At 36.0% G+C, this 14,811-nt stretch overlaps 1 protein-coding gene across 1 annotated transcript in view; it reads left to right on the top strand.

The window, feature by feature from the left end:
* Positions 1-14,811, top strand: part of Nop56 (Nop56 ribonucleoprotein) — a 106,631-nt gene that overhangs the window by 28,791 nt on the left and 63,029 nt on the right. Inside the window, exons 2-3 of the mRNA XM_090374194.1 lie at positions 981-1,185; positions 14,014-14,181. Of these exons, the coding sequence (XP_090230320.1) occupies positions 981-1,185; positions 14,014-14,181 (373 nt within the window). The remainder of the gene's footprint in view (positions 1-980; positions 1,186-14,013; positions 14,182-14,811) is intronic.

Here is a 14,811-nt window from a genome sequence, read left to right as displayed (position 1 = left end):
AGTTTGCCCTCCTGAAGCTCCGCACCCAGGGACAACTATCCCCCTCTGCTCCCCCCCCTTGCTACGCCTCTGATGAAAAGAGCAGGGTTTACCTTGCTTGTTGTAAATTCATTTAATGCTGCCATTCTATATGGTATCATTTCACCTTACACTTTGATGTTGGACAGTCCATTTATAATTAAAACCCATGAAAATTGAAAGTTTTTAGATTTTTTTTATGTTAAATTAATTTTAAGTAATATATTGTATCGACTGTTACTATTATGCAAAAGGACAAATCAAAAACACACAAGATGTTAAATTGCTATCATATACATGATCTTTCTTAAACAGTCATGTACATGGACAGAACTCTACATATAAGATAAACAGTTTTTCTGTGGGTGGGATGGAATTCAAATCGTAATGTCCGTGTTTTGAATAATTCCTGGATTTGGGAAGGCTGTTTTTGAATATTGAGCTGTTTTCTTATGTTATCCAGAGTACCCAGTGCAGGTATAATTAGTAATTGTGGTGGGGAATACAAATTGAGTAACTGTGAACTAATATACAGATTTCATTAGCCTAAACAGTATTTGAAGTTGCCGTTGTAAGAACCACTGCAAATGCTTTGGTTAAAATTATGTTGTTATTCACCATTATAACTACCATTTTTATTATTAGTTGTCAGATCTAATATAAAAATAAAAACAGTGGTACAACCAGGAATTTGGAAAGCCCTTTATATTCATTATAAACATATTACAATTTATAAAACTAAATTCAGTTATTTTTCGTTTAATTCAAGATGTATATTTACATTTGTATTCCTCCCCTCACCCCTCTGGTTGTGCCACTAATGCACAGATTTTTATCAGAAATGTTTTCAAGTGTTAGCTGTTAATCAACATGCCCTTGGATGCTAAGAGTGAAACAAGGGAGAAAGTGTTCCTTCTGTGTGTGATTTTTGTTATGTTTGATTAAATTTTGTTCTTTTATAGAGCTGCTTGCATATACTCTATGAACATGCGGCGGGCTTTTCCCTGTTCCGAACTATTCAGTTTGAAGAAATAGCTATGCTTCTGCCAGAGGTGGAAAAAAGTTCTCAAGATCTTAGTAAATTTCGATCAGTGATCCATCTAATTTCCTTTATGCCCTTTAAAAATGCAGCAAATGCATTAGATAATATTAATTCTGTCTCTGAGGGTAAGTAATGTGTTTGTGGATTTAACCATTGCAATCTGTTTGTTAATTATGCCGAAATAAATTTTTTTCATGAAATACTTTAATACATTACTTTAGTGTAGGTATGATTCCCACCCTTGAAATGCATACCACTTGTAACTTGTGCAGCTCTCGTTAGTGGCTTGCCTCCCAAAATGAAAAATATAATGTAAAAAATGTAAAAAGGTATACAACCAGTTTTAAAAAATTAGAAATTAAGCTGAACACATACAGCAGAATGTCATGTGCGTGCGCTAAAGTGCTTTTCCCCAAAGGGTGTTGTCAAGTTTTTGCATCATATCTGTTTAATATGTGAATATACAACATTTATTTATTCACTTGCTTGGAGGTTGGTGGGCTCTGGACACTTTCTTTTTGAAAGTTTGTAATTGACCAAGCCAATTTAAAATAGTCTTGGTTAAGGTTGTGCCTAGTAGTGCACAACTCCTGTGGCACTGCAGAGTTAGGTAGACATCATCCCTAGTCTTCTCTTGCTCATTAAAAATTTAAATAGTAAAGAACCAACAGTCACCTTTATTTCATATAAATTCATTCCATCTGCCCAGCTGTCAACTCTGGATTAATGTGTGCAAGGGAAACAGTAGATGTACTTTATTGTTAAACTGTATTTTCTTGGTATTTATGATGTGAAGCTGAATTTGATTTAATTATATTCCTCAGTAAGATTCCAATGCGATACGATGTGTCCAAGAAGACCCAAGATTTTCAGTTTGCAATAAAATCTGGAAAGGTAGAACATTTGCTTGTGTACTTTATGTAGTTGAGATTTTTTGGTTTCAAGTGAAGGGAAACGTGATGTAATCATACATTTGCAAACAGATAAGCATAAGAACATTGTGCTGTATAGAAAGAAATGTGAAGATGGATGCAGTATTTAAAGGGAAGATGATAGTGTCATACATGATGAATGCCCATTTGATTATTTATTATAGCTTATTAGTCTACTAGTCATGAAAGTTCAGAAATACAGTTCCCTCATAGTGAAATTGCAAAAAAAATAAAATAAATAAAATACGGATACATTAAAACTAAACCAGCAGGCATTGTTAGTGAAGTAACAAGATAGGCAACATTTGGCCCGTGCACTAAAAAATTTATTGATTTCAATACAAATTTATAGTTGAGAAATACGATAAATGCCAGTCATGAGAGTTTAGTGCAGCAAGAAAAATTACCATGGCAAGCAGTATTGAAAAAAAATCGTTTTGGAAGTTATTTATTGGATAGAGTGGTGATGTTATTTATTTATTTATTGGATATAAATTTAAGTTATTTATTTATTGGATAGAGTGGTGATGGTTTTTTAAATAAATGTGCCATTTTTGATTTCTTCGGTTGTTCAAATGACCCACACTTCCTTTAAAACAAGATACCCAAATTTTACGGTGAAATTTTGAGATCTGCAGTGCAACAAAGATATTATATGATCTTTAAATTAATATTTATGAAACTGCAGCAATTTCTTACAAGAAATGAACTTGTGCCCACAGATGTCTAATCAAATAAAAAAATTATCCTTTTCATAGATGAGACTGAAAAATTATATCCTCTGCTCACGAGATATAGCCTTTGTGGTGCATAACAGAGTTCCTGCTAGTCCCTTCACATCGTTGGAAGCTGTAGCTATACAAATTGCAGTAAAAATTACTAACTCTTGTGTCACTTTATCTTTCTCCACAGTGAGTAGGGGCTGGGTTCTGAAGCAAATAAAAACTCTCGTGATCCTGATAATGTAAATTATTCTGATAGGAAGGATTTAACTTTCAATAAAGAAGAAAATATCAATTCAGTGAAGAGACCCAGAACCGAAGACATGAGATAAAGTCCAGTGCTTTGATACCTGATAGTACTGGTGAAAGCCCATAGAAAAAATGCCTTCCTTCTTGTAGAAAGGTTGTCAGTCTTCCCAAATCAATAAATTGGTTTTGTTCTGGAAACATCCTTGTAGAAACCAGAAATGACAAGCACTCAGAACCAAGGTGAAATCTTGAAATGGGATCTTCTGAGTGCTTGCTGTTGATCCCTACAAGTTTTACAAAGAGAACACCTACAGGAAACGTGCAATCAAAAACACTTACCAATTCATCGAGATATAGCACAGCAATCACTGCAAGTGTTCGACAAGAGCAAAGTAACTGTGATGACCAGTTTTTCATAAGAAAGTAGCATCCTTCTGCCAAACTTGCAGTAAATTTGTTGCGGCACACCTTGCTTCTTCAAAAGAAATGACTGGTCCTAAAAAATATATTTCATTGTCACTCTGTAAAACTGTGTACAGTTCCAGCCTGAATTATTAAATAAGCTTATAATCTGTAAATAAGTACCGAAAATATCCTGGTATTAGTCATAAGTACAGGTAAATAATTATACATGTTTTCATCTGTTAATTGTAACCTGTTCCCTGAATATGTAAGCACGTCATTTTGTCAAAATAGAAATGTTACATCAAACTTCCTCTCTTCATTAATATCTTGAATGCATGTGTGAATCTCACTGACAGGAGCTCATTTTGATTGGCATCCAAATTTAATATCCATACATAGGGATGGGAATCTTGTCTCCACTATAAATCTCATTCTTACTTTCAGTAAGAATGAGATTTATAGTGGAGACAAGATTCCCATCAACACCAGAGCTTGCACTTGGTCAACACAGCGGCAACCCCCAAGGCAGAATGCGCTGGTCCCACAGGAACTAGTAGTTGTTGGTGACTTGATTGTCAGGGAAATGGGGAACATTCTTTGTAAAAAGGATAGGTGGAACAGGACCAGGGTATGTCTGCCAGGGGAAAAGGTTGATGAGGTTGTAGAGCAGATATCATCTTTTAAGGGCACAAAAGGTGATATAGTTGTTCATGTTGGCACTAATGATATTAAGAGTAGGAGACCGGCAGAATTACTTAACAAGTAATTCTGCCGGTCACTCTTGAACAAAAGCCGAGAATTAGGGTTGAATTTGCAAGTGTCTGCAATTCTGCCCAGACACGATATGAGGGTGTATATGATGAGAGCCTTATCAATCAATTCGGCCCTAGAGAGATTGTGCAAGGTTCAAGGGGTACAAATTTTCACAGCCTGGTCTGTGCTTGTTAACAGGAGAGACTGCTTCTACAGGAATGGTATACTTTAAACAGAAAGGGTGCAAGAATATTTGCTGATGCTATCGAGGCAGAGTTAGGTGGGTCAGAAAACTGATAGCTTGGAGGGGGATACAAGGACTAATAGTTTAACAGTAGCCACAGGCAGAGGTGAAGGTGATTCTTGCACAACTTCTTTAGAATTAGTAGCGACCTGGAGCGAGGGGTGTTGGGGGTTTCAGGTACGGATGGCAGTCATCGTGAAATAGGTGGGTATATGGGATGTGTTAGGGTGAATAGGAATAGGAGCATGTATACCAATGCTAGAAGTATAGTAAATAAATTTGATGAATTTGAAGTGTTGGTCAAGACAACAAAGGCAGATATATTTTTGGGATAGCAGAGACATGGTGTCACACAGATATAAGGAATGCAGAACTGCAATTTGGGGAGTATAATGTGTACAGAAAGGATAGACAGGATAGAAAGGGAGGAGGTGTTGTGCTGTTAATTAAGAAAAACATAAAATCAAAAGAAGTGCACCAGTTAATATAGATGAACAGTGCACTGTTGAGTCAGTTTATTGTGACATAAGCACTGCGAAAGCAAAAATAAGAGTAGGAGTGTGTTATAGGCCTAATGACTCGAATGAGCAATGAACAATTGTACAGAGAAATAGAATGGGCTAGTAAATCAGAATGTCTTATAATGGGGGATTTTAAACTTCCCAGATATTGACTGGAACTTGTGGGTTGGTCACTCACACACTAGTCAGGCTTTTGTGGATTTATTGGATGATTGTTTTCTGCAGCAGCATGTTCGAGAGACAAACCAGAGAGAGTAATACTCTAGATCTGGTTATCAGCAGTGATCATTCGTGTATTAAGAATTTGCAGATAAAGGAACCACTAGGTGGCAGTGATCACAGTGTACTGATGTAGGATTTACTTAGATTTAATTACCATCAGGGGTAAAGAAAGGGTTTTTGCTTCCGTAAAGGTGAGTACAGTGGTCCTAGACAGTTTTTAAATTCTGTACAGTGGGATCAACTGACGATGTTACCAACAGTAAATTCTAAGTGGGAAGCATTCAAGGAATTAATCGTGGATGCTACTAAAAGTTTCGTACCTATTAAGAGATATTGTTCAAGGTTTAGGCCTAAATGGTTATCAAATGAACTAATGAGACACGTGACAGAGACGAAAAATGCATGGGATGCATATAAATTATCAAGCAACTCAGAAGCCTATGGCAGATATAAGCTAGTCTGTAATCAGGTCACAAAGGAGGTTAGGCAGGCGAAGGCAGATTACGAGAAATCCTTGGCAAAAGAGCTAAGAAAAACAGTAAGGATTTCTTTACTTATGTAAACAATAAAAGGAAGGGGATGAATCTGATTGGTCCAGTTGACATCGATGGTTCGACTGTTGATGATCCTGCTCAGATAGCAAACAAAGTGACTGAGTATTTTGAATCTACATTCACACATGAGGAATTATTAAGGTTTGAAAATGGCAGAAGGTTATCAAATTGTAGCAGGATACTTAATGATTTTGCAATAACTGAGAGCAAAGTGGAGGAGAAATTGTTGAAGTTAAACATAAGAAAAGCACCTGGGGTGGATGGGATCTATCCAGTTATATTAAAGGAAGCGGCAGAGCAACTGAGACCCTTAGCCATAATTATGAGAGCATCCTTGGACTCAGGGGAAGTTCCCACCGACTGGAGATGTGCAAATGTATCCCCAATTCACAAAGGGAGATCGAAGGGTGACACAAGCAATTACAGACCAGTTAGTTTAACTTCTATTCCGTATAAAATAATGGAGTCACTGGTTAAAGACGCATTGCAGGATCATCTAGACAAGACTGCAGCAATAATTCAGACACAGCATGGGTTTGTTAAGGGAAAGTCTTGTCTGACAAATTTGATAGGATATTATGATGTGGTTACAAAGGAACTGGATGCAAAAAATAATTTTGATATCATATATTTGGATTTCAGGAAAGCTTTTGACACCGTTGCGCATGGATGACTATTGTACAAATTGGAGCAGAATGGTATTAAGGGTAAGTTGCTACAATGGATAAAAGGATGGTTAAGTGGGAGAAGACAGCAGGTGGTAATCAATAGGTGCTGCTCTTCGTGGACTAATGTTATTAGTGGAGTCCCACAGGGTTCTGTGTTGGGTCCACTGCTGTTTTGTATATTTATCAGTGATATTGATGAAGGTATATCAGGCTTAATGTCAAAGTTTGCAGATGATACAAAGGTTGGCAGGGTTGTTAATGACAGTAATGGCAGTGTGCTACTGCAACAGGATCTTGATAGTTTGGGCAGACGGGCTAAGAAGTGGCAACTGAAACTTGAAAAATGCAAAGTACTGCATATGGGTAGAAGTAACCCCAGAGAAACGTACCAACTGTGTGGTACTACACTTAAGGTGGTAGAAAATGAAAAAGACCTGGCAGTAATTGTGAAGTCAGATGTGAAATTATCTGAGCAATACAGACAGACTGCCAGGGCAGGTCATGGGGTTTTGTCAATGATATATAGGAATTTTGCTAGCGGGGAAAAGGAGGTGATTGTCCCTCTGTATAAGGCAATGGTCAGGCCATGCCTTGAGTACTGCGTACAGGTCTGGAGGCCTCATTTTAGGAAGGATGTAGATTTGCCTGAGCGTGTACAGAGAAGGGCAACAAGATTGGTGAGGGGAATGAAGGGATCCTCTTACCAAGAGAGGCTAAGTTCTGAAAATTGCAGTGGCTGGAGACTAGGCACCTGCGCGGTGATCTGATTGAGGTGTATAAGGACTTGAATCGGTTGAGCATACTGAATTCTGATGGGATCCTTCCACTTGTTCAGATTACGAACCTAAGGGGGCATAAATTCAAATTAAGAAAGGACAGATGTAGAATAGATGTGCGGAAATTTGCCTTTAGCCAGCGGGTGGTTAATTGCTGAAACAAACTTCCATCTGTCGTTGTAAAAGTTGATAGGTTGAATAAATTTAAGGAGGATCTGGACAGGCATTTGGAGGGAATGGTATGATGTTTTTTTTGGCCGATGCTGCATAGGCTCACACTTGCTTTCTTGCATCATATGCCACTAATACTACTACAACAGGATACTTCATGCCCATTATAGCCACGTATCCCAAATCTCGAAGAAATGAATCACCTATAAGTTTATCAAGTGGAAATCTGCTGTACACCAATGGAAACAGTGAAAGGAGTGAAGGTGGAGTTGGGTTTCTGGTCGATAAAGATTTTATAAACAACATTTTGGAATTCAAATGTACATCACCAAGGGTGTCAAGACTAATACTCAAGATTTCTAAGAGTTACAAGTTAAAGATTTTAATGATTTATGCACCAACATCGAGCCATGATGATGAAGAGGTTGAAGAAATGTACACCGAAATTGAGAGTCTTCTAGATGAGCAGAAAACCCACTACACTATTATTATGGGGGACTTCAGTGCTAAGGTTGGAAAAAGGCAAAACAGCGCAGAAAGAGGAACTATAGAAAATTTTGGAATTGGTGAAAGACTTGTGGAATTTGCAGAATCTCAAGGACTGTCAGTAATGAACACTTTTTTCAAGAAAAGGGTGAACAGAAAGTGGACATGGAAGAGTCCAAGTGGATTAACAACTAATGAAATCGACTTCATCCTCACTATCAGAAGATATATTGTGAATGATATTACCGTCCTGAATAAGGTAAATGTTGGAAGTGATCACAGAATGGTAAGATGTGGTCACTTGATATAGATGTAGGAAAGGAAAGGAAAAAACTGACTCGAGTAAATAATACAAAGGTCTTTGGGATAACAGAGGAGGAGAAAAAGCAGTATGTTCTGGAACTTAAGAACAAGTTTGAGCTTCAGCAGACTGTTCAGGACCAAGATATCGACGAGGAATATTACAACTTTCTGAAAGTGATAAAGCCCAAGGAACCTATAGGGAAAAAGAAATCCAAAGAAGAAAAAATTAGTCAAGAAACACTTGTCATGATGAACCGAAGACAACAAATGAAGAGCAAGAAAAACACTGCCACGGAGAAAATTGAGTATAAAGCCATTAGAAAGAGACTCAGAGAGGACATAAGAAGATTTAACACAAGAAAAGTAGAACAAGCATTAAGGGAAAATAAAGGATTTAAATCAGCAGCCATGAGCAGTATACAGAAAGGCAAATGATACTGAAACTGAAGAATAGCGATGGTGTACTTACAAACAGCAGAGAAGGTATAATTCAAATAGCAGAAGACTACTATAGAGAATTATACAAGGAGCGCGGGAATGATGCCAGCAGTGGGGAAGATGAATTGCAAAGTAGCAACACATACGATATACCCAATATTCTTCCTGATGAGGTTGAACATGCATTGAAGAAAATGAAGAATCAGAAAGCCCTGGGGGAAGATGAAGTTACTGTAGAGTTGTTAAAATTGGGAGGAAGATACATAACACAAAAACTGACAAGGATCTTCACAAAGTGCATTAGAAAAGGCGTGATGCCTAAGCAGTGGAATAATGCAACCATAGTTTTGCTGCATAAGAAAGGAGATAAATCAGAAATTGGAAATTATAGACCAATTAGCTTGTTATCCCACATCTACAAGTTGTTCACAAGGGTCATTACTAACAGATTAGAAAGAATACTTGATGAGAATCAGCCGAAAGGGCAAGCTGGCTTTAGGACAGGATTCTCAACTATTGATCACCTTCACGTAATATCACAGCTAATGGAGAAAGCAAATATAAAACGCCATTATGCCTGGCATTTGTGGATTATGAAAAGGCATTTGACTCCATACAGCATAAGGCAATGTTTCGGGCACTGGAAAGACAAGGCATAGATACCCCATATATTATGATTTTGAAGAAAATATGTGAGAGTGTTACCTCCTTTATTAGACTAGACAAAGACAGTAGGAAATTTAAAATTGAGAAAAGAATTCGACAAGGAGACACAATATCTCCAAAGCTGTTTACTGCTGCCCTTGAGGAAGCTTTCAGAAGATTAGACTGGTCGCAGAAAGGAGTCATGTCAACGGAAAGTACCTAAACTATTTACGATTTGCAGATGACATTGGGGTCATAAGCCACGATCCCAAAGAATTAGAGGAAAATCTTAATCAGATATGCACACTTAGTAAGGATTTTGGACTAAAGATGAATATGGCTAAAATAAAAGTAATGATGAACAAGTATACCAAAGAAAGGGAAATAATGATTGAAGGAGCAGTAGTTGAAAAAGTGGAGTCATATAGTTATCTGGGACAAGTTATTAGCTGTAATAATGATAAATGGCTGGAAGTCAAGAGAAGAATAAATTTTGGATGGATAGCATTCAGGAAATATAGTCACATACTGAAGAGCAAAATCCCAGTTTGTCTGAAACGTAAAATAATGAACCAATGTATACTCCCCACCATGACTTATGGAAGTAAAACTTGTGCACTCACCAAAAGAATGGAAGAGAAGCTGAGAACTACACAGCGAAGAATGGAACGAATTATATTGGGAATCAGACTGTTAGATAAGAAGAGAAACACATGGATTAGGCAGCAAACTCAAGTAAAGGACATTCTTATCAAAACTAAAGAACTAAAATGGTCTTGGGCAGGATACATAGCTCGAAGACATGATGACAGATGGACTAAGAAAATAACAGAATGGTACCCAAGAGGAGCTAGAAGAAAACCTGGAAGACAAAGGTGGAGATGGATAGATGAAATTCATGAGTTTTTGGTAGTAAATGAATGGCCAGTGCTCAAAACAGAAGCAACTGGAAAGTTGCTGGAGAGGCCTTCAATCCTGCAGTGGATTGAAAATGGCTGATGATGATGATTATCCCAAATCTCTTACAATGCTTTAATGTAAATGTCTGATGGAAGTAAATGACTCTGATAGTTAATATCTAAAACAGAGACAACAAAAACAGGAACAAATTAAAAAAAAAAAAAAAAAAAAATTCCAATTATCCAATTATTCACTTTCTAAATGTCTTCAAGGATACTCTCTGACCCAATTGATGGCAGCGACTCGATACCTACTAACACACCAATTTAGAACAAACAATATAAATGAGTGAGTGGGAAGTGTCAATAATATTGTGCAAGATGAATCAACTCAAAAATTTGAGCTTGAAGAAGAAATTATGAATGATAATATGTAGAACAAATCGATTTCTATTAGTGATCCTGGCAAATGATCAAAAATACTGTGACAAAATTAAAATGATGCATGTTCAAAATAAACCAGAACAAGTAAAGAATATTGTTTTTCTAAAAGATGATAATGACAGATTTTTTTCACAAGATTATTATTATGAAAGAATTTGCCAAATGTAGAATTAACTTCCCGAAATTGGTTACTTTATTTAATATTACAAAATGCAGTTTTCTGTTATAATTGCGGATTGTTTTATTTTCTAAGTGAAGAAGATTGTAACAGTTGGAGGAACAATACCTTAAAGATTTTGGAAGAATATGAACCTAAGGATGTTTTTAATGCTGACGAAATGGGTTTATTCTTTAATTGTTTATTGAAAAGCAAGAACACTTGCTTTTAAGGTTGATAAATGTTTTGGCAGAAAACAAAGCAAAGAAAGAAACACTCTGCTAGTTGGGGCAAATATGACAGGAAGTGAAAAATTAAGACTTTTAGTCATCGGAAAATCAAAAAACCCAAGATGTTTTAGAGGCACAAAATCTTTGAAAGTTGACTACACCAAAAGAAAAAAGGAAAATTGTGTTGGTAACTGACAACTGTCCGGCACATCCTGCCAGTACTGTATTTCTGCCAAACTTAAAAGTGTGAAGTTGTTGTTTTTACCACCAAACGTAACGTCAAAACTCCAGCCAATGGACCAGGGCATTATTAAAAATTTTAAATTTCATTATCGAAAGAGAATAATAATGAAGATTGTCAATGCGTTATCAGAAAATAGAAATTTGGAGGTTACAATTAACCTTAGAGATTGCATCTCTGAACTGGCAAAAGTTTGGACGAATGATGTCACTGAATACACTATTCAAAATTGTTTTTCTTAAGCGGGATTTGCATTGAATACAGAAGTCGAACAACAACTGGATGAACAAGATGAATTGCCCCTTTCACAACTGAAAACTTTTGGACATTATTAGAATCGTCCGGAAACATCGAAAATGAAATAACACTAGATAGTTATGTTTATGTAGATCAAGATCTGACAACAACAACAGAACATCCAAATGTAGATGAAATACTGCTGAACAGTGTTAGACACGACCATGATCACGAAGAAATTAACGATGACGCTGAAGACTCATCAGAACAACCCGTAGAAAAGCCAACTCACGAAGAAATGATTAACGCTTTAAAAATGGTTCGTATGGGTCTACAGTTTTGTGAAAATGTTCCTGATAATGTTTTTAATGCTCTGAACAAATGTGAGGTTTTCTTTGAGAATCAGACAAAAATTACAAATTTTAATTTGTGGTACTTATTGGCGAAAATTGTGTAAACGTAATTTAAATAAATGTTTTTGAAATAAAATACATTAAAAATAAATGTAGATTCATTTTCTAATTAAATAACAATTTTTAATGAAAAAGATATTCTCTGTATAACGAAATTTCTCTATGACGAATTTTTTCGCTAGATTTATCAAATTCGTTATAGGGAATTTCGATTGTATTTGGTATGAAATTCTTTCTAACATAAATATCGTCAGTAAAATTTTAGAAATAAGACCATTAACTTATTAAAATCAGTAAAACATTTCAAGAAACTAAAAAAATTATTCAAACTTTTAGATAGATAATGAATGAAATTCTTGAAATTGCATCTGATGAAAAATTTCCCACAGAAAATGAGAATATCAGAAGGGGGGAAAAAAAGAAATTTGTTTCAGTATGAATGAGATAAGAGTTTCATATCTGAAAGTTGTTTTCAAAATGAATTTTTGGCTAACGTAAAGAAAGCCAAAAACGAGAACCACAGGAAACTTTAGTAAACTTACTGGGCATATGTGTATCCCACTACAGCAGCTACTCCCTGCATTCTCGGTAAAAGAAGTCGATAACGATGTATTGATTAGTTTTTTTCTTATTATTAAAAGCATATTATCAGAGTTCATGAGTGGGCTGAAATTTATGAGTACACCTTCCAGACTGCCTCAGTCTTGGGGTGTTTATCTCCCTTCCTGCTGTTTTAACCTGATACAAAAACGACTTTTACAGACAATGAGTGTTATCGGTAGTTGCAGTAGAAGTTGTTTTCCTATTAGGTTAAAACAGCGGGAAGGGGGGTAAACACCCTAAGACTGAGGCAGTCTGGAAAGTGTGCCCGTAAGGAAATTTCAGCCACAAAGGCATATTACACTCATGAATTCCAATAATCTGCTTTTAATAATGAGAAAAACTAATCAGTACATCGTTATCGACATCTAGTGCCACTACCAATAACACGCACCATCTGTTTACCGAGAATACAGGGAAAAACTGCGGTAGTGGGAAATAAGTTTGCTGAAGCTTCCTGTTGTTCTCTTGTTGGCTTTCTTTTTACCTTCCCTGAATTTTTTTTTTTTTATTTGCAGTATTAGATACAACAAATAATACAATTGAAGATCACTTTGAACAACTGAAGGATTATAGCGATAATTTTAACGTTTCACATAACTTCAATGTTTTACATAAAATGGAAACAGAACAAATTTTAAAACTGAGACCTGATAATTTCAAGGTTGCAGAAGTCTTAACTGAAATATTAAAAAAAAATAATAAGCTTAACAAGTTCTTTCCGAAACATTTCAATAGTTCTAAGAATCGTTAACAATTCCAGTAGGCGCCTCCGTAGCCAGGTGGGAAGGAGCAGCAGTGCGTAGCACACGCTTCTTGATTAGACCGGGGTTCGAGCCCGTCACCACCAAATACGGAGGATGTGGAAAGGTCAAAGAATGATCACCACATATCCCGGAGCAATATGGCCTTAGTTGCTAATGCTCCTAAAATCCAAAAAACAAAAAACAAACAATTCCAGTATCAGTGGTTAGCAGTGAGTGCTCCTTTTCAAATTTGTTCATCAACAGGACAATGAGTGTTACAGACTCAACCATTTAGCTCTAATTTCAATCAAAAATGAAATTGCTGAGAATTTGGAGAAAAAAACTTACGTTGGATTTTGTTACAATCAAAGCAAAAGAGTAAAATTTGAATTCGTTATTTTATTCTGTAAATTTTATTTACATTTTTATTTATTTCATTATTTAGAATAATTATTACTTTATTTAAAATAAAGTAATAAATATTCTGAAATACCTATTTGTTGTTTGTATTTTATAGTTTTTATTTTTGTTTTGTTTGCATTAATAAAGTGTCAAACATTATTCAGAGTATTTTTTAGTATCCACATTGGTTGATCCAAAATGTTTTTGAGTTGCAATTAAAACAAACTCAAATGTTATCCACATACATGGCAATTGAAGATGAAATTAAGTTTTAAAAATTACTTAGTTTTTATTGTTATTATTATAAAGGGCAGTAAAAAATAGTTTGCACCATGACAGCAATATACCCTGGAACAGCCCTGAGCATAGTGTTATTGCAACTCTTTTTCATAGTTATCGAGCTTATCTCACATTATATTGTTTCACCTTTCATATTAGGAGATAACATTTAAATGTCAGAGGAAAACCTTGATTTGGAGTATATTTTTTGTTTAGGTATTTTGCATCAAGACTTGCAGCTTTTCTTGGAAACATATCTCCCAAAGCCAACTAAAAAATGCCCAGTCACACTTGGTGTGGGTGAAGCCAAACTTGGAGCAGCAGTACAAGAAGTAATAGGAATACCATGCCAGCATACAGGAGTTGTTCCAGAGATTATGCGAGGTATGTTTTGCTTTTGAGTTTTGGTGAAAAATATTTTAATCTACTTGCTTAATTTGAGGGATTTTTGGTACACAAACTACTTTAACTGTAGTTTGCCATTTAATATGATATACTACATTGTGTAATATGATTATCATGTGTATATCTGTTCAAATGTTCACTGGCCAGTTTGCTTATTATGTGGTCTGAAAAGTCCAGCTCTCTCCACCTGAGATCAGCTACAGGTGTTCAATTGGATTGATGTCAGGCAAATTTGGAGGCCAATCAAGATGGGTGATATCTTCACCGTCTCTTAAGCAAGAAACAGTGTAATTATCCAGAACAACAGCTGTCCAAATAATGTATACAGACCTTCATTGGAATTGCCATCATCTCCACAGTAGCCTTAATTTAAGCAGAAATTATATCAAAATTCTCATTTCTGCTGACAATCCTGCAAGTGTTCGTTTATTACAAGAAATGAACCTAACTTGCCAAAAATTTCTCAGTATGGCACTACAAATTTGTGGCCACCAAGCTAATACTGTGTGAAAACATCTGTAGGGATCTGGTAGCGATTCTGCCTGGAAGGCTTTCTGCATTGTCGGAATAGATTGTGGTTGCATGCCCATATGCTTCACTTCCCATTCC

Source organism: Mastigoproctus giganteus, chromosome 5 (assembly GCF_048544385.1).
Source record: "Mastigoproctus giganteus isolate SK-2022 chromosome 5, ASM4854438v1, whole genome shotgun sequence".
Classification (NCBI taxonomy): domain Eukaryota; kingdom Metazoa; phylum Arthropoda; class Arachnida; order Uropygi; family Thelyphonidae; genus Mastigoproctus; species Mastigoproctus giganteus.
The sequence above is the reverse complement of the archived record's forward strand: the minus strand, read 5'-3'. Positions and strand labels throughout refer to the sequence as shown.